General features: G+C 41.8%; 1 protein-coding gene across 1 annotated transcript in view; it reads right to left on the reverse strand.

Annotated features, from left to right (window-relative positions):
• Positions 1-10532: 10532 nt before the first annotated feature.
• The window catches only part of CSNK2A1 (casein kinase 2 alpha 1), a 52481-nt gene continuing 42310 nt past the window's right edge, over positions 10533-20703 (reverse strand). Inside the window, exons 8-13 of the mRNA XM_080812841.1 lie at positions 18386-18496; positions 17374-17475; positions 15896-15996; positions 14921-15069; positions 13877-13963; positions 10533-11909 (exon numbers count right to left, since the gene is read on the reverse strand). Coding sequence (XP_080668967.1) covers positions 11794-11909; positions 13877-13963; positions 14921-15069; positions 15896-15996; positions 17374-17475; positions 18386-18496 — 666 coding nt within the window. The 3' untranslated portion in view covers positions 10533-11793. The remainder of the gene's footprint in view (positions 11910-13876; positions 13964-14920; positions 15070-15895; positions 15997-17373; positions 17476-18385; positions 18497-20703) is intronic.

Consider the following 20703-nt stretch of genomic DNA (forward strand, 5'->3'; position numbering starts at 1 on the left):
GGGTTCAGTAGAACCCTCGCATACAGCTCCGCAGGTTGTGCACTGCTCAAGGCCAGAAAGTGGGGTTCACATAGATGGTTATGTGAGCTGTACCCTTTCGAGGGGTACAAACTGACTATTCACCGAAAATGATCACCTGTCTTATCAGGTGCTCTTATCATCTTACCTATCCTTCTTACTATCTTATTGTCTTATCATCTATCTTTCTATGAAAAGATAAATGTAAAAATTTATGTTGGAAAAGCCCAGAAGCTGAGATTCATGATGGAGTGTGGGGCACAGGCACACAGCTCTATTCTTGCCTGCAGTGCTGATGAGACAGTGACCTGCTCTCCTCCCCATCACAACTCTAGAGCTGGAGTGTGTGGTCTTTGCAAGGCTTGGGCCAACTCTCACCCTCTGTAAAACAAGGGAGCGTGTCTAGCTCTCAGGGAAAAGGGAGAGGGAAAAGCTAATCTCAAATGCTCAGCATCTGGTTCAAGGCGTCCCAGTGGAGATAACCAGTTCTTGTCCTAGGCTGGTACCCCATCTCCGAGCAGCATATTGTCTAATTACAGTTCACCGTGAAGTTGTAAGTGACAGTTTAACCAAGAATGCCGTTTTGCCTCATAATTCTCCATGCACTCTCTTTTAAAGGAGCACTAGGTGGCAGATGAGAATTTAAAAAAAAAAAAAAAAAAGGCTTTCTCAGGCCAGCAGAAACGAGACTATCATTCCTGTGTTGTGATGGGCAATACCTATTGCCCTGTGGCCTGGGCTTGGAAACTGTTGGTGAGCTAGGGTCTGCTAGGCTGGGTTGCCAGGGGACCCAGGACACCAGGAAGTATGAATATCTTGAAAGACCCCAAATCACAAAATAGAGATTATAGAACCCTTTTGTTTGTTCAACAACTATTCATGGTCCTTACACAGAGCAGGCCAGTGCTGGGACCCAACATAATGAACCTCTTCAGTACAGCTCAGGCTGATGGGAGAGATGGACTTAATTTACAAGAGGTGACAAGTTCTAGAAAAGAGGGAAGAAGCCTAGAAGGTTGGAGAAGCCCAAGGAGGGGCACCAACCACAGAGAAGCAGGAAAGGGTGATGAAAAAAAAAAAAAAAAGACCCTGAGTAGTGATTTCTAAGTTTATATAGACGATGGGTAGCACCATTAAGTCAGTTGTAGGGAAGAAACTTCTAGGCTAAGGAAACAGCGCAGGCACTGTTGTGAAACTAAGAAAGCAAGCCGTATCTAGAAATGAAGTGATTTAGTGTTCTTACAGCACAGAGTATGAAAGAGAAATGAAAGAGAAAAGTGAGGGCAGAGAAATGTGCATGGGGCATCAGGTAGGACCTCTTAAACCATACTCAAAGTTGGACTGCATGTAGTCAGCAGGGTGGAATTAAAGAATGTTCATAATTGGGGCACCTGAGTGGCTCAGTGGGTTAAGCCTCTGCCTTCCGCTCAGGTCATGATCCGAGGGTCTTGGGGTCGAGACTTGCATTGGGCTCTCTGCTCAGCGGGGAGCCTGCTTCCCCCCTCTCTCTCTGCCTACCTGTGATCTCTCTCTGTGTCAAATAAATAAAACCTTAAAAAAAAAAAAGAATGTTCATAATCAATGTGGTCTTTGAAGTCACCTAGATTAATCCTCATCCCCAACATAAGAATCTACTCCACTTATCCATACAAGTTGGTGGAGTGCCAGACCTGTGCCAGGCTGTGAGCTGGAATGGAGATGACGAATATTCATTCCGTTGTCAGCTTCTCATGGGGAAGAGACAAGTAACCAGGCGATTGTAAAGCCAAGTGAAAAGAAGTCAGACAACCTGGAAGTCTAGTAAAATATGGAAAATTCCAGAAACTGACTCATGACTGAATGTAAGGCAAAAGGGCATCAGGTCAGTGGTAGGCAGAATTCTAAAATGGTTCCCAAGATTCCTACTCCACGGTATACATGGTTGTATAATCCCTTGGAGTGGCAGAACTCGTGAATATGATGGGGATTTCACTCTTGTGATGTTACAAGGCAAAGGTAAAGGGATTATGCAGACATAATGAATCTCTCCTTTTATCAGTTGACTTTCAAGTAGTCAGAAGGGAAATCAGCCTGGGTGGACTTAAATAGGGGAAGTCCTTTAAAAGAAGGTGCATGCCTTGCCTGCAGGAGGAATTCAAAGCAAAAGACATTCTCCTGTTCACCTGTGAGAAGTCAAGTTTCATGTTGCGGAGAGGGCTACACAGTAGCATCTGTGGAGGTGTGGAGGGCCTCAGTCCTACACCACAAGGAACCGAATGTGGCCAACAGCAAGCTTGGAAGAGAAGTCTGACCATCCGTTGACAATGATCAGAGTCTTAGTTGACAGCTTGGTTTTAGACTAGTGAGACCCAGGCCAAAGAACCCAGCTAATCCACACTTTGATGCCTGAGCTGGGGAAGGATAAATTTGTGATACTATGTTACACAGCAGGTGACTGAAAAACCACGCACACCCCGAACAAGCTCAGGCAAAAAGCTTTGGCTCATGTAACTGCAAAGTTCTTGCCCTTCTGTATCCTCTCCCATCTCTCAGCTGCCCACCTCTTCCCGTTGACTATGCTCACCAACAGGTCTTGGGTCATAACAGGTCTCTGGCAGTGCCAGATCTGAAATAGTTTCTACAACTGACTCCATGAAATATAGCTGAATTGTTTGTCCTGGCATTTCCTTGACATGTCCCACTGGTTCTGACCATCACCGGTCTCAGCCTGAACCAGTCACTGTGGCCACTATGTGCTGCTTGATTTGGCTTGAGTCTCATGCTCCACTATTGAGCCAGGGGCGGAACCCTGTACAAAACCTGGGCTGAGAGTGAGAAAGAGGTGGAGAGCCCAATTGTGGTGATTCCTCTAGGATTCCCAACACACCTCGTTAACAACATTGCCTTCAAAGAACATCCTGCTTCATTTACAGCAATAAAGACCTTGTTATAGTGGATTCCCATTTCCTCTCTTCCGTTCTTCATGTTGTTGTCATACACTTCATTACACTTCCTTAAATCTCTTCCTTCCTTAAATCCCTTCTTTTCCCCTTCTCGCACCCCATCCCCACCCTGCACTTGTAGAGAACCACTTAACTACATTCTGTCACTAGAGATTAGTTTGCATTTTCTAGAATTTTATATGGATGGACTCAAACAGTATGTAGTCTTTTCACTCAGCATTAACTGTTTTAAAATTAATCCACATCAATGCATGTACAAGTGTATTCCTTTTATTACTCAGTATTTCATTTTACAGATATATCACCATACATGTATACATATTTTTTTTACTTTTACATATGCTATAAATACACAATCTAAAGGATGGCTCATGAGCCAAGAATGGCTTTAACAATTTTAAGTGATTAGGGGGAAAAAGGCCAAAAGACTAACTTGTAGCACATAAAAATTATGTGAAATTCAAATCTCAGGAGTCCATAGTTCTACTGAAACACAGCCATACTGATACACCTATTGCCTAAGACTGACTTCGTGCCACAGCAGTAGAGTGCTTACAGTAGCGATCATAGCACATGCAAAACTTTTTACCTGCTCCTTTACAGGTTTGCTGACCTCTGTAGACTTATTTTAAAGCAATTAAATTTTAAATTTTACTTTCATTTATTCCATTTCCAACACTCTTAATTTCATTGCAGATCCATGCTTCTGTCTGGTTTCACATTTCTTCTGCCTAAAGAACTTCCTTTAATATTTCTAGTTGAAATAGATAGGTCTTCTGGCAATGCATTCCCTCAGATTTTTTTAGATTTTATTTCTCCTCCATTTTCAAAGATTTTCACTCTGGGTTGACAGGTTTTCTTTCAGCGCTGGTCACTCCACGGTCTTCTGTCATTTGGTAATTTTTTGCTTCCTCTGTAAGTCGTATGTCATTTTTTTCTCTGGGATGGTCTTCAAGATTCTCTTTAACATTTTGCTTTTATTGTTTTAGCATTTCTCACATGCCTAGTGTGGGTATACATTTATTTTGGTGTTCTTTGAGAACATCTTGGATCTATCGCTTAATGTCAGTCCTTAATTTGGAAAATTCCCAATCTTTATTTCTTTGCTTGTGTGATTTCATTTGGCCTCTTGTGCTCCAACAGCCCACTGCAAGAAGAGTATACCCTGGGCAGGTGCTCCAACTTCAGCATCGGTTCCAGAAGGAACCACAGGGAACAAATCGGAGTCCAATCAACACAGGAACCCAGCCCCGCCTCAACCCAAAGCAGAGCTGTTTGGTTGAATCCAGTCTAGACAGGTGAACTACAGTTATAGTTGATCTAGAGATCTGTGTGAGGCGGAAGTGCTTTTGGTGAAAGGACCAGAGAGCCAAAGAGAGAAAGAAAAAATTTATAATGACTGCTAGAAACCTGGACAGAGATTCTTGGCAGCACGACTTATGCAAAGGCAGTCCAGGAAGCAGAACTGAGCCAGGAGACATGGGTTCTGATCCCAGGTGCAGGCCCTGGCTGGGCCTCTTCCCTAACCAGCTCCAGCAGCCCTTCCTCTGGGAAAGCTTCCTTGACCATTCTCTCTGCCCCAAGAGCTTATTAGGATTCCTTTCTGCAGACTGAATTTTTGCGACATTTATCCCGCCCCCCTAAGATTATTCATTTATTTGAGAGAGAATGAGAAAGCAGAAGCAAGGGGAGCGGCAGAGGGAGCAGGAAGAGCAGGATCCCCACTGAGCAGGGAGCCCAACACGGGGGATCGATCCCAGGACCCTGGGATTATGACCTGAGCTGAAGGCAGATGCCTTGCCTGAGCCACCCAGGCACCCCTGTGACATTAATCTTAACCTCACCTCCCAGAGGCAACTATAGTTAATATGTTGTTTTCATCCAACCTTTTTTTTCTTGGAGGCAGCCTATTTGAGTTTCTACTGTGAAAGTCCCTGAGGCTATCTCCTATCTTCCTGGGGGCATTCAACCCCAGGCCCATCTGTATCCATGCCCCATGTCTTGGGAGGGGGTCACTGGGACTTCAATATCCACTTACCTTCAGATTGAATTCTTTCTGCCACCCGGAAACTTCCATATCTTTGTTTGAAAATGGCTACTTATTTAAAGTAAGTTGTTATTTTAGCCAGCATCCTCATGTATTTAGAGCAGGACGAAGATGGCTGAGTTAGCTTTGTCTACCATGTTGACTGGCAATCTGATTTTTCCAGTATCTCTTTTTTTTTTAAAGATTTTATTTATTTATTTGATAGAGAGTGAGAGAGAGAATGACAGGGGGGGAAGGTCAGAGGGAGAAGCAGACTCCTCATGGAGAGGGGAGCCTGATGCGGGAATCGATCCCAGGATTCCGGGATCATGACCTGAGCTGAAGGCAGTTGCTTAACCAACTGAGCCACCCAGACGCCCCTCCAGTATCTCTTTCTAAAAAGTATCTCATATACATAGTTTTGTTTCCCATTTTTCTATTTGACAAGAACACACTTCCACTTGGGGTTATGTCTCATCTCTTCCAGTCTCCATTGTTTAGCACAGGACTGGGTTCATAAACACCAAATAATGTTTGCTGAAGGGCATCTGATATAAACAAATAAACTCTGGAAAGACTGGTCAATAAGGTGAGTGTGTAAGGAATCCTGAGAGGGAGGGATGTGAGTTGGTGAGCAGAAGAAGGTATGCATGAGTATGGAGAGCTGTGGGTATGTAAGCTTCTTCATAGGAAATTCACTGTGGAGTTCCCAGAACTGTTTACACAGAAAAAAGCAATGTCCTCCTCCTTCCTTTCTAGGTAAGTCTACAAAAGTTTATCTATAGCTGAGACTGACTCACAGGGTGCGATCAGGAAACCACTTACCAGCTGCTGCTGCTTTTCCTTTTTCCTCATTAGAGAAGGCAAGAAAACTCTGTCAAAGCAGGTGATGCAAGAATGAAGCTAACTCAGAAATACCCAATCCCCTCAGGAACTTCTCCAAGAAAAGGATTGGCCATTTTATTAGCTCCCATCTGGAGGCATTACACTGAGACCACTCAGAATCCCTGGTGATTATGGCCACAGGGAGGCAAATCCGAAGTGTAATTTGGTACACTGCAAGAATATTTAGTTTTCAGTAGATAAGTTAAAAATTCAAAGGAGACAGAGTGATAACAATCTTAGAGGGATTGAGGGAATGAGATGGGGTGGGAACAGACAAGGCAATGCTGGCCTTCATGCAAATTAGAAACGACTTACATCACTGAAAATTGGTCACATTTAATGGATGGATTTTTTTTTTTTTTTCTTAAAGAAGATGACATTTTACCACCATCTACTGTGAAATTGTAGGAATGAATGCACCAACCTGTGGGATCCCTATACTTGTGAGATCCTCTTTCTGTATATGAATCTGCACAACTGTACAATGGAAACGAGCACTTAGTCCAACTGTAGTGTGTGCCAGGCACTTTCCAAACACTGATCACCAAATGTGAACCACCACCCTATGAAACAGGTATTTAGACCCCACTTCTACAGGTGAAGAAAGTATTAGAACATCTGGGGCAGGGAGGAAGAGAAGAAGATATGATCAGGAAATAAAGGGCAAAGTGGGCTTCATCTGAATTTATCACAATAAATCACTTTTGTGAAGATTCTGAGAGGTTAAGTAACTGGCCCTAAACCACACACCCAGACAGAACTCTGCTTAGAACCAGGACATCTGCAGTTCTACTGGGTTACTTTCTCTGAAGTGGTACAATTTAGCACAGAATCATAGTAAGATACAAAATCTACAAAGTACCTGAATACATTAAGATTGACTCCAGAACCAGACCACCTTGTGACATCCTCTACACATCTATTTCACTTGGAGAATAGTCTGAATTTCATATATGTACAAGTGGTAGAAATCAGGGCTGTTAGCATCTAAGTCTACTAAATTGGTCACAATCATTGCTTAGTCTTCAGCAACTTTTATTTCACCAAGGGCTCATTAAGTAAACATTTTCTTGTTATGTTAATTCAGTCTGACCCATGGCTTATAATTATAGCTGCAAACTTAAGGGCAAGAGTCTTCTGATCTTGAGATGCTCTTCATGCAATAATACTTCCATTACTTACTGTGTGTGTAGCAGGGTGGGAAGGTGGAAGTTGGAGTGGAAGATGGTACTACCACTGACTGAGCATCTGCTATAAGCCTGGTATGGTGCTAAGCATTTCCCATGTGCTACTCTACTCAATCCTCTTCAATCCTGAGGGACACTGGCGCACTTTTCAAAGAAAAAAAAAAAAAGGTTTTATGAGGATGCACAGATTAGCAAGATATAGAACATCAGCAGGGAGCTCACGTGTAGGTGGGGAAAGACAGTAATACAATAAAAGTTCAGGTGTTACAAGACAGAGGGGAAAGGCGGTGGTGATGGCTGTGGGGGGAAGCAGGCTGGGAGGACTTGAGATAGGGTGAATATCTGCTTGGATCCAATTTTTTAGACTTGTTTTCTGAGGAGGGAACCACGGACTACTTTACTTCAAAGCCTTTCAGTTAACTTTTTCCTCAAGTAGGAAAAGGCCCTGGGGAAGACAGCCTCCCTAGCAAGCACGTCCCATGAGGACAATCGGTCACAGTCCCTAGAGGTGAGGCACAAGGGAGATTACCAGCTGGGGGTAGTCAAGGACTGATGGCTGAGCAAATACTCAACCCAACCCTAATCTTGGGAGAGAATCTACTGATGGGAATCTATAGGCAGTGGTGAAAAACTAGATTTTTCAAGAGATGTTCAAATGGTCAGTTCTAATTATAAGCACACTTGACAACAGGTGAGGCAAGATGGAATTTAAAGACTGAGAGGAAATTAAAATTCCCCAACCTGCCAACCAATCTCCAATTTTCTCAACTATTTTAGGACTATGGTAATTAGCCATACTCTGAAGACAATTTTACAAAATAGATTCCTCTGTCTCTAACAGGCCCACTCCAGCAATTTAGTCTTCCTGTCTCATGTATAAAATGGAAGTAAAATTAAAGTTCATGAAAGTTAGGCATTTCAGATACAAGATATTACACAATAGTTCCTCTTACCTGAACCACATCTGAACTCCCAATATTAATAACAAGCAGATGTCCTAAAATAGTATGCAATGAACATTTAAAGGAAATGAAGTCTGAGATAATAGCATCTCTTGATTTCAATTTTTAAAAATTGTAGTTAAATGAGAAAGATCAAATGGCAATTCAAGTATATAATCTTGGGAGAATTTACTCGTTTGGCACTGATCAGCAAGTGAAGTTTTTCACTTCTTTTACCAGCCCTTTGAACAGTTTCTGTTTAAGCTGCCAAATGTGTTCCTATAAGCTCTCCAGAACATCTTCAAGTCTTCAACTCTGCAAGTTGCCTCCAGGGCTTAGGTACTACTCCAAGGCTGACCTTCCACAGGCCTTGCTACCATTTATTCAACAACAATCTTTTCTGCTATTGAACAAAATTGTCTCGTGGACCTCTTTATGTAAGTACCACTCAAACTTTCTAAAATCAGTGTTAGAGCTGAACAGCAACTCAGAAGACACCTCACCCAACCACACTCTGACTGAGCACACAGAGGACAAGGAAGTCCAGAGGAAGGATCATACTGTGAATCACTTGCAAAGTCCGGGCCCAGCACCAATCCTCCATACCAGGGGCCCTGGGGAATCAGGGTCATCAACAGCATAGCAGGTGCCTGATACTTGACATTTACTCTCAATTATTCAATCCCAAGAAAGCAGTGGCCCCATTTTATAGATGATGAAACAGATTCACAAGTTAAGTAACTTGCTAAGGAGCCAAGTAAGTGACAAGGCAGGAATGAAACCAATCCTGTTTAGCAACAACACCATGCTTTCTTCACTGACTCGTGAGGTCAAAAACTTCCACTTCAGTGCTCCTCAACCAATCTGAATCCATCCCACGTCACATCTCCATCAACCCAATATTAAATTCAGAGCACATGAGAACTAAGCCATCTATCACATACGGTGTCGGTTGGAGAAGCATACTGCTCAGGCTGCAGGGACATTTCATTTGTTTAAATGTTTTTATTTAAAAAAAATTAAAGACCTTCATGGCACAACTTCTTCCCAGCACAGTTATGTTTTATGTTATACCAATTACAATACAATTACAACCAATAAATGAAGGGGCGAAGGGGAACTTCTGACTTCAAACTTAAAAAAAAGGGGGGGACCACTTCAAACAAAATTAAAAAATACTTTAAAAACCTTTCAGAGTAATTGCCAACACAACTGTCTTATATTGGCATTCCATTTCCTGCCATCTCATCAACGCAGACACAGGTAGTGCTGAGAAATAAAGTGTCCCAATACAAGGTATACAGATGAGGTAATTTACAACAACACAGAAGTTGTTACTCTGTAAACCCTTGCCCCCCACCCACCCGCCCAACTGGGTCTTCTTTTTTTCATGCTTCTGCAGTGACTCCTTAAGTAGCATTTTAAAAACTTCTATTTATTTTAAAAGGCTCTCGGGTGGCATTTCAGAGTCCTCTGCATTCACCTTCCGTCTCCTGCAAGGTCTGATGCGTGTTTAGGAGGTCCAGCTGTCTGCAGCTCCCCACATCAGCCTCAGCCACAACTAGATTCTCTGAGCTATAAGGGTGGGATGTGAAGTCCCGATTTACAACCCTCCTCCCCACCTCGAAAGGAAGAATTCATTAGTCATAAGTGTCCTGTTCAAATCACAATCCAGTGCAAACGTATCACAAACTGCATCTCTGGCACATCTGGTGCTTTTAGCTTCTGCACAAATTCAACATGGTAACCCCCACAGCATTCCAGGGCATAAAAGGGTCAAGAACAATAAATATCCACTGTTAAGTGGCCACAAGAAAGAAAATCACCCTGCCACACAGAATGTTTTCCCTATGGTTGAGAAGCATTATAAAAGGAGGCTTTAGCTTCCTCTAAAGTTTACCATTATATTCACGAAAGCCACCACCTTGATCAAGTTACTAGAGCCAAGATGGGTTATAAAGTTAGATTAAGTTCATTAAATTCAACTCGTGAAACGATTACGCTTGTCTATGGCGCCCAGGCGAGAAAGGCTTATGATCTATAAAGGTAGGAGAAAAGGGAACTAAGACTTTAGGCCTTCAAATATGTTGGAAGAATTTTTCCTAGTTCCCACAAGCAGCTACTGTAATGAAAGAACAGGAGAAAATACAGAGCTGATGGTTTTGCTATTGTGCTTAAAAAACTAGGCTTCCTCAGTGAAGCACCTGATAAACTTAGGTGGTTGGATTACAGTGGAAAATCCACTTTACACACACACAAACACACAAAAACTGGCGACTTTTCCATCCCCAATCCCTGCACTGCTGAGACACAAAATGAGTTTTATGGCAAAGGATCCTTAATCCCCAGAGACGCTTTGGCTTGTGGTGCTTTTTTAAGGCCTCTCTGCCCTGCCCGGTACCATGGGTCGAATGAGGGGTGTATAAAAATGGGGGCCTTGGGAAGCCTCCACGGTACAGGGCTGCAGGCCCCTCGGATGTGAACGTGAGACACCCACCCAGCGAGACCTTTACACAGGGAACTTAAATCTAACCTTGATAAATAAAACCAAACGTTTATTTACACCAAAGAATTCCAACACTGGATCTTTCACATATGAAGGACAAAGTATTATATATATACACACAGCAAGGGGTGGCAGGGCTGTAACAAGAGAGTTCATAGTTTTCCCACAATTACAGGTCTACCATTTCAGGTTCACTGGAGATAGTGGCTCTGCTCCTACCTCTCAGATACATTTACAAGACTGAGGGGCAGGTCTTCTCACTGGATGGCATGTGAAGGAAGGGGAATAAAGAAGAAAAGAAGGTAGAAAGCTTAAGATGAAACCCGGTGTGGCCACATCTTCCATTAGCTCTTAAAGAGTTGCTAGCATGAAACCTATACAGACAATGTTTTTCTTTTGTAAAAAGCAATAAGTTAAGCCCAGTAAGTAACTGAATTCAAAATGGCCAAGTCAAAGAAAACTGGAAAAGACTTTTCCTTCCCCTCCCACCAGCTACAGAGCATGTGGGGAGATGAAAGAGGAGAGGACCAAGGTAAGGAGCCCGGGAGGGAAGGTATTAACAGAACCGAAACTAAAAGCAGAAGTGAGTTGGATTTAGGGTTAGGTCAGTAAGACATGATTCATATTGAACAGAAGTTTTCAGGACCTGTCTGCACTTTGGGGAGATTTTCAGCATCTCAATGAAACAAAGACATATTTCCACTAAATTCACCAGGACAACCCCACTGAAGCACTTGAGTAAAGTGAGGAAAAGTGACCAGCAGTACACTGCTCTTGTAGCTTGGCCTTAAGCTTGGGCTTCCTCCTTCCTTCCCACCTCCCTTGAAGAAGCTACATTTTTGTAATCTCTGGAGAAGAGCATGAGATATTAACCCCCCCTAGTGTGGGATGGTGGGGGAGCAGTGGTGGACATGGAAAGATATCTCCACCCAAATGCAGCAGCCGGGATTGAGGCTGGTTCATCTTTGTTCTTTAGTGATGAGAAACTGAATTTGAAAGGAGGGAAAATTTTTGTCCGTGAAATATTCCACCTGCAGGTAATTTTTCAGGGAATCCCCTGAGTTATGAAAAGTTCGAGTTAAAAAAAAAAAGGAAAAAAAAAGGAAAAAAAAGAAAATCAGCCTATTATAATTTTTTTTTTTATGACTGAACTACTATAAATCCACAAGCAACGGTTCAGACACGGTGCTTCTGAAGTATTTCACCCCTCCCCGCCAGGCGCAAGCTGCATCAAGGAGAGTGCAGACTCCCCCACCTCTGCTTAGGCATCAGGAGACAGAAGGGGCCGTTACTGCTGAGCGCCAGCGGCAGCTGGAACAGGCATCCCAAGGGGGTTGGCAGCAGCAATCACTGGTGAGCCTGCCAGAGGTCCAAGGGGTGAAGGGGTTGGCACTGAAGAAATCCCTAAAAGAAAACAGCTTAGCTGTGAGCCAGATACTAACCACAGAAATCTCAGTCACCAGTTTTACATAGTACCTATTTCAAAAGTGAGACAACAGTTATTTTCTCTCTCTCTTTGTAATCTCTACACCCCAGGTTGAGACCCATGGGGCTCAAACTTAAAACCCCAAAGATCAAGAGTCACACACTCTTCTGAGTGTGACAGCCACGCACCCCAGTAATTCTCTTTCTGAAGGCCTCTACTCACCCAGATTTCTACAAAGTAAAACTAATTTCAAATTAAAGTTAATTTCTAATCAATTTAGAAGACAAAAAAAAATTTTTTTTTTTTTAAAGAAATCCAAACTCGGAGAGTTTAAGAGGTCTGTACAAAGCACACAGTTAGTAAGTGGCAACCATGTTTGAATTAAAACTGATGCCTGTCTAAGGCGTCTATCCAACCAAATTTTCTGCTCTGTAACCTTTGTTAATACAGTGGTCACTACCCACGGGTGGCTGAGAACTTGCAATGTCACACCAAGGAACCCTGCTTTAAATTTTATTCTATTTTAATTAATTTAAATAGTCACATATGGCTAGTCATGGCCCTACTGAACAGCACAAGGCTAGAGCCAAAGCTCAAGTGTTCTTGTATCATGCTGCCTAGTTAGCTGGAAGCTTTCAAAATTACCAAAAGTCATTTTCAGTGAGGAAATACTAAAATTGTGTTTTAGAATTTATTGCCATTTGGTTTCTTCTACTCATCTAATGACCAGAATTACCTATTAGACTGCCCTCTTCAATCAACCAGTTAATTTTCAAATTGTTATATATGTATTTTTAAAAATAGGTAATATATTCATACAGTACAAAATACCAAAGGTTCAGAAGAGTATATAGTAAAAAATTTCTCTTGCCCTTTTGCTTGTATCCTTCCTGAAATATTTTATGTGTAAACATGAACATTAACTGTGTAACAATGTGCATATAAAAGTCATATATAAGGAATGTGGTTATAGAGTTATCTATTCTTGTCCACTCCTGGTTTTGGACATGGTTCTGCATTTTGCTCTTTTCATTTCACATTATTCTGGATCTGGAGCTAAAAAAGAACATGAGACACTTACTCATTCTTTTCTCTGGCTATAGAGCTTTCCATGAATGGATGTCCTAAGACTGATTTAACCAGTTCCTTACTGGCAGCTGTTTTCAATGCTTTGATATTATAAATAAGGCTACAATTAGCAGCCCTGGATATATATCATTTTGCCCACAGGTAAGATACCTAGAGGGTAAGTTCTAGAAGGTAGCCAGTTCTTAAAAAAAACAAACAAAAAAACCAACTGTGACAACAATTTTGTGAGGGTGTGTCAGTAAATGTCCTCACTACCACAAGCACACCCACATGGATGTTGCCCACATGTATAATTCCCAGGGGATGAGCCTACAGTTTCTTTTACAAAATGTGTATTCTGTACAAACACTCACTCTTGATTCATGATGACTCAACAATAGTAAAAATTAATTTCATACAAGCCTTTACAAATTTACTAGGCACATTATAGGCGCTCTGGAGAACCATTCTTAGACACATACATGCCTATGTATAAACCCCATCTTTATCCCCACCCCTAATTTCTTAATCTTGCTTGTGAGGATCATACAACCACAGTCATTCTAAACTACAAGATGAAAAGATCTCTTTTATTCTCCATGGTTTGTTGGGGACTTTCAAGTCCCTCTGGGAGAAATTTTTGGGACTCTGGCCTAGAAGAGACTGCTCATGCCCTCCTCAGTGTCACTAAGTACACCGGGTGTCAAACAGCACGCTGAAAGCTGGTGAGGAGACTGCACAGGGAAGTGCTGCCAAGAAGATAATCACTACGGAAAGGAGAAGGGCCACAAGAAATCAGGCCACAAAGAGAGAGCAAAACTAAGAATAATTACTGACTTCTACTTTTGTCCCCCCAGGGAAGTTACCAGTGACTGACCTGACATCATATTGGCGCTGCTGACAGGCGTACTGCCCCCCGGCATGCTAGACGAGCCCATTCGAGCCTGGTCCTTCACAACAGTATCTAGAAAAGACAAAAAGGGTTAGGCTCTTCTATTCCAGAAGAACGTTAAGGTGGCAAGAGCCTTCACCATGAATTAGACAAGTAATACAAAACAGGACTATCTTTTTTGTCAAACTGTGGTAGAGGCCAACTCTTAAACCAAATGGGAGGAAGGTGTAGTAATGATCCACAGCAGAGCTAATTTAAAACAAAATGATTTTGTTAGGTTTTAATGAGACAATACAACCTAACCTGGCCAAGACAATAATATATTATCAGAGTGAATTGCTTTTACTGCAGTCCACAGCTCAGTTGGTCAAGCATGGTGCAAAAATGGCCAAAGCTACAGGTTTTGCGCAGGTTGATGCTATGATCAGACTTCACGCTCCATTTCAATCCGCCTGTCAGTTTGCTTTATTTAGGTCTAGAAGATTAGGTAAGATTGTAATCAATTTACTACAAAACCATCTCACCACTCCCCAGGAAGCAACTCAACATTGAGGCTAATGTCACAGTGAGGATAGTGCAGGACTAAGTGGCATTTTCACCCAGGACAGCAGTTAGTTATGGTCACAGACCTAGGTTAAGGTGTTCATACAGTAAGATGTTCAAGCCTCCTCGGTTTTCTCCAACGAATGAGTCCCAGACAAGGTCAGATAAAGGGTTGCTATGCTAATCCAACTACTCCAGACTCAAGAAGCATCACCCACACAGGAAGAAAAGCAGTTTACTCAGGAGTGATCATGCGGCCAGCACACTGTTAGAAAACTACAGTCCTCCGAACAATTCTGTAAGACAGCTGCCATCACTATCTCCATGTGGAGAAACTGAGGCTCACTAACTTGACGGCCAGCTAAGGGAAGCTGGGATTTCAATTCTGCTGGGCACAGAGCTTTCTTCACAACACATATTCTCCCCTGCCTTGTAGAGCTGGCTAGGTGGGCCTGCACAATCTGTGGACTGGACAGTTGGACTCACAGAAATAGGGGTGCTCCATGGCCTCTCTTGCCGTGAGCCGTGACTGGTGGTCGTATCGCAGCAGCTTGTCCAAGAAATCCAAGGCCTCAGGGCTGACAAGGTGCTGGTTTTCACTGTGGACAAAGCGTTCCCATCGCTTACGGGAGTGTCTGTAGAGCCAAATGGGGAATGAGAAATGGACCAATGGGCACAGAAGCCCAATATTTCACTTCTACATCTTCTTTAGTGGCTAGGAGCCCAGCCACTAGCAAAGAGAGATCAAAACTCAAGCAGGTAGGTCTTCTACCACTCTGCCACTAGCAAGACAACAAAACTGAATGGAGAGACTAGAAATAGCAGAGTTGTAGAGAAGAGAAATCTGGATCCCCATGAGTCTACAAAACATAATTCAGGTTACTATAGGATTAAGTGCTCCTGTGTAGCGAAGAGATCAGGTGCTGGTTTAATCAGATCTTTCCTACCCCCACACAAATTCCTGACATCTCTGCCACTTGGCCAGCAACAGGCTTTTTGTCAGGCAAATCACCCAGTTAAGTGGTTAATGAATTTTATTTTGTCTAGTTCCTATTGTCAGAGTAGATTGTCTGCAAATAAGTCTTGAAGACTGTCTGCAAATAAGTCTTGAAAAATGCATTTACTTTTCCTATTACTCTTAGGGTTTTGTCATTTGCTAAATCAAGAGATTTCGAGTTTTGACTCAACTATAATACTTCTCCTGAAACCTACAATTCATTCACTGACAGAATCTGCCAACCACACTCTCCACACTCAGAATGCTGGTAAGTGAATCTGGAAAATGGGCCATTCAGTTCAGTGCTTTTGCCATAAGCCAACCCATGCAACACCCTGCTTCACCAGACCACTGACACACTTGTAGTGTTGGCAAAGAGAATGTAACTATTTTGAGGATCCAAAGTACCTGTTCACATCCAAGTACTTAAGGCACAGAAGCATAGATTTTGTTTTATGACTTACCTGCCTAAGATATCGTTGAAACGTGGATCTAATTCAATGTTGTATTTGTCAATATAGTCATATAAGTCTTCTGTCCCCAGAACCTTGGCTATCCTCACCAACTAGGATTGAAAAAGACAAAAATCCACACCCCAAACACATTATTCAGTCAACCAGCCCTAAGTGAATTAACAGAAAAGGGTCACTATGGCTAAAGTTATGAACGTGAACTCCTCAGAGTTTATTTAAAATTTCCGGGTGCCGAGGTGGCTCAGTTGGTTAAGCGTCTGCCTTTGGTTCAGGTCATGATCCCAGAGTCCTAGGATTGAGTTTTGCATCAGGCTCCCTGCTTGGTGGGGAGTCTGCTTCTTCCTCTACCCCTCTCACCTGCTTGTGATCTCTCTCTCAAATAAATAAATAAAATCTTTAAAAAAAAAAGTTTCTGTGCATGGCAGGAAGGGATTTCCATATAGAATTTCCTAATTATTACTCAATATGATGGTGTCAGGAAAAAGCAAATGGTCTTATAACCTGGTTCCTTCCCCTTGAAACATCTCCCCGGTCAAACTTTATTTCCCGCCTTCACAACCTAACTGAAGAGGTCACTTCTTTTAGGAATATGCTCTTGTACTCAGACCACTCACTCCCACTAACTGCCTTTTGTAACTGGTCTACTCTGACATTTACGACTACAACTTATTTCCTGATATGTTCTGTTCCCTTATTGGATAGACTATGAACTATTTTGAGAGAAGGGACTATTTTTTTCTCCCCCTACCCCATATTCCTCAATCCTGCATGGTTCTAACAACAGTTACTGATTTTAACTGAATTCAGGTGCTATTCTTTGACCCATTTAAAATGGCCATTGTGCTCAAACAAGACAACAGTACCTTCCATAAGGTCCTAGAATCATTCCAGATTCTTTTGAATGAAATGGCCCCTTGATCTTCAAGGGGAAGGGGAGCTAGTATAAAAAAACACCATCCATATTTTTACTGACAAACATCAACTTAATCCATAAAAAGAGACAAAAGGATCATAGAAATACCACATACAAATCAGTACGTTGGAGGAAACATTCCAGCATGTTGGGGGAAACAACTCTAATGAAAGCTAACCACTAGGAGATTCCAAGGTAATGTTCCATTTCTTAAACTACTGTTCTTTTATTTGTATGTATGTTTTTTAAAATATTTTACATGTATATTTCACAATAAAGCAAGCACATTAAAAAGGCTAGGAGAAAAACTCTGATTTCAAAAAGCTAAACTGGTAGCTCTCAAAACACCAATCTGAAAATCAATGTCGGCTTGGCTAAACAAGTGATAAACTGGAAAATATTTTAGGGGCCCATCCTAAGAGATTCTGAATCAAAAGGTCTCAAGTGGGGGCTGGTCATCTGTATTTTAGCAAGATCCATAGTTTCTAGTGGGTAGGCAGATCTGGCCAGCACTAAGTTAGCCCACTGGGTTCCCTAATGGGAACAACATTATCACCTGATCATAATTATCATGTCCATGGAAAAATGGCTCCTTCCGGAAGATCATACTTGCCAGCATACAACCCAAGCTCCACATATCCAAACTATAATCGTACATCTGCATTAAAGTAAAAAAGTCAGTTATCATACATAAGAATGAAATATCATTTCAAAATAAAAATTGCTCTTTATTTAAAAAAAAATATATATATATATATCACTCCATTGACTCAAAATCTGAAAACCAGTAAAACCTTCATGTATTTTCTGTTTTTTTCTATGACCCCACCACATTTCAAAACAATCCATATTACTATTTGGAATTACTTTTTCCACTTACCTAAGAAGGTCCCAAATTGTTACAGCCCATGGGAAACTTTTAATGTATAGCATTATTTTATTGAATAAATGTTTAGACAGTGTTTTGTTTTTCATCACCATTATAAATAATGTGAAGAATATTTTTATGCACAAGATGTTTTCTGAATTCAGGTTTATAGCCTCAGGATTCCATAAAAGCAGTTTCTAGGACAGAGTCTGAACTTTCTATCTGATAACAACACCTGGGAGGACCAGGCATGAAATGTACTTCCAAGGACTTTGTTTCTGTGAGGAGAAAGAGGACTTTTTCCTTTTCTTTTCCCCCCCTTTGGCAAACCGAAGGTCTTTAGAATACAATTTAGGAAAATCACGAAAGAACATTTTTGAGTTTACCTTAACGTTGGTTAAACCTAGCACACAATTCTCAAACTAGCTCTGGAATTTCTGATTAGAGAAAGTATCTTTGGTGTGTCTTCTCTTCAGTCAGAGCAAATGCAGATCTATTCTGATTCTCCTGACATTATGACAATAAAAACAACATAAGTTATGTTATGATGGAGGAACAGAAGTGACACATACTTTACCCTCGAATGAAAGGGACAGCCATGTTATGTGCATAAATAGCCTACTCAAAAGCACAAAACGACATTTTTCACAAATTAAGTGAAAAATACAGACTGAAATTTTATCTGCCCTTCTTTTCTCACCTGATAGTCTACAAGTAGCTCAGGACCTTTGAAGTATCGGGAAGCAACTCTGACATTATATTCTTGGCCAGGATGGTAAAACTCAGCCAAACCCCAGTCTATTAGTCGTAGCTGAAAGAAAAAAAGAGAATAAATCATGAGCAATTTTATCTTTCAAGCTACCCCTCACACTGCCATCAGAGTATTCTTAAAAATACCAGCCATGTCACTCTCTCTTTTTTTTTTTAAATTTTACTTATTTATTTGACAGAGAGAGAAAGATCACAAGTAGGCAGGGAGGCAGACAAGAGAGAGAGGGGGAAGCAGGCTCCCTGCTGAGCAGAAAGCCTGATGTGGGGCTCGATCCCAGGACCCTGAGATCATGATCTGAGCCAAAGGCAGAGACTTAACCCACTGAGCCACCTAGGCACCCCACCATGTCACTCTCTTAATGAAACACTTCCAGTAGACCACCTAAGTGTATTTAGGATGAAAATCAAAACTTCTTGGGATGCTTGGACGGCTAAGTGGGTTAAGTGTCTGCCTTCGGCTCAGGTCATGATCCCAGGGTCCTGGCATTGAGGCCCACATTGGGCTCCTTGCTCAGTGGGGAGCCTGCTTCTCCCTCTACTTATGCTACTTATGCTCATGCTCTCTCAAATGAAATCTTACCAAAAAAAAAAAAAAAAAAAAAAAAAAAAATCAAACTTCTTGGCTTGGCATACAGGGTTCTCCATGACCTAGCTCCTGTGCTCCAGCGAGACTCACAGTTCCTGAAAAACACCATCTCATTTTGTAATTCTGCACAATTTCTTGAATTGCTCCTCTGACTAGAAAGAATGTCTTCCATTGTCCAACCTAGACTAACTGAACATATCCCTATCTTTTGAGATATTAAAATTGGCCCTTCAAGGAAGTCTTTTCTAATTATCCAAGTAGAATTAACCCCTGTCTTTAGCTTCCTGAACCTCAAATATATTTAATAGCATCTACAACTCTTTATTGTATATTTGTTTTCTACCTTTTTCTTTTTTCTTTCTTTTTTTAAGATTTTATTTATTCATTTGAGAGAGACACAGCGAGAGAGGGAACACAAGCAGAGGAGTGGGAGAGGGAAAAGCAAGCTTCCCACTGAGCAGGAAGCCGATGTTGGGCTTGATCCCAGGACTCTGGGATCAAGGCAGACGCTTAATGACTGAGCCACCGAGGCAACCCTTTACCTTTACCCTTTCTTTTTACCCTTTACCTTTCTTTTTCAATTATGCACTGTAAGTTCCTTGAGGGAAGAGACTATGTAATTCACTTCTGCAGTTTTTAGAATTCAACACAATGCCCAGTACACAGAAGAAAAATATTTGTGGGGTGCCTGGGTAGCTCAGTAGGCTGGGCATCCAACTCTTGATTTTGGCTCGGGTCATGGTCTCAGGTGTGGGATCAGGCCTTACATAAGGCTCCATGCTCAGAACAGAGTCTACTTGTCCCTCTCCTTCAGCTCCTCCCCCAGCTCTCTCTCTCTCATAAAGCAATGAATGAATAAATAAAATCCTAAGAAAAAGAACTTGCTGAGTGAATGAAGGGAAAAACCACTCTTATCAAAATATATTCACAAAATAAAAAATGAAGTAGGCAAGCCCAAGAGGCAACCTTATTTGCCCACTGTGCCAAGCACAACAATGATCTGAATTAGGAGTAGTAGGGCCTGCGCAGTGCCTGACCACTCTGGCACCATCTTTCCAAGTTCACTGCTAACTAGAGACAGTGTTTTCCTTGTTTCAGTAATGAAGGAAAATGTAACAAAAGCTGCAAAAGCAAGCATAACCTTTGTATGCTTTTTCTTTTTACCTCCTTAACATTAATGCTTCAGAGACTTCTTTGACTTTCTTACCAACAAGCACTCCTAGATGACCATTTCTGGTCTGTGGCTTCACAGACAGCACCTCAGCCTTTTCCACCCATACCCTCTGGCCCACGTCTCCTACCAGCTGACTCTTGCAATCACCTAACAGACATATCAAAACTAAACTTTTTTTTTTTTTAAGATTTAAAAAAAAAAAGATTTTATTTATTTATTTGACAGATCACAAGTAGGCAGAGAGATAGGCAGAGGGAGAGGGGGAAGCAGGCTCCCCGCTGAGCAGAGAGCCCGATGTGGGGCTCGATCCCAGGACCCTAGGATCATGACCTGAGCCACAGGCAGAGGCTTAACCCACTGAGCCACCCAGGCGCCCTTTTTAAAATTTTTTATTTTGTTATTTTTATTTTTTTAAGATTTTTACTTTTTTGAGAGGGAGAGAGCACAAGCAGGGGGAGGTGCAGGGGGAGAAGCAGACTCCCATGGA

This window comes from Martes martes (genome assembly GCF_963455335.1).
Source record: "Martes martes genome assembly, chromosome: 9".
In the NCBI taxonomy this organism is placed as follows: Eukaryota; Metazoa; Chordata; class Mammalia; order Carnivora; family Mustelidae; genus Martes; species Martes martes.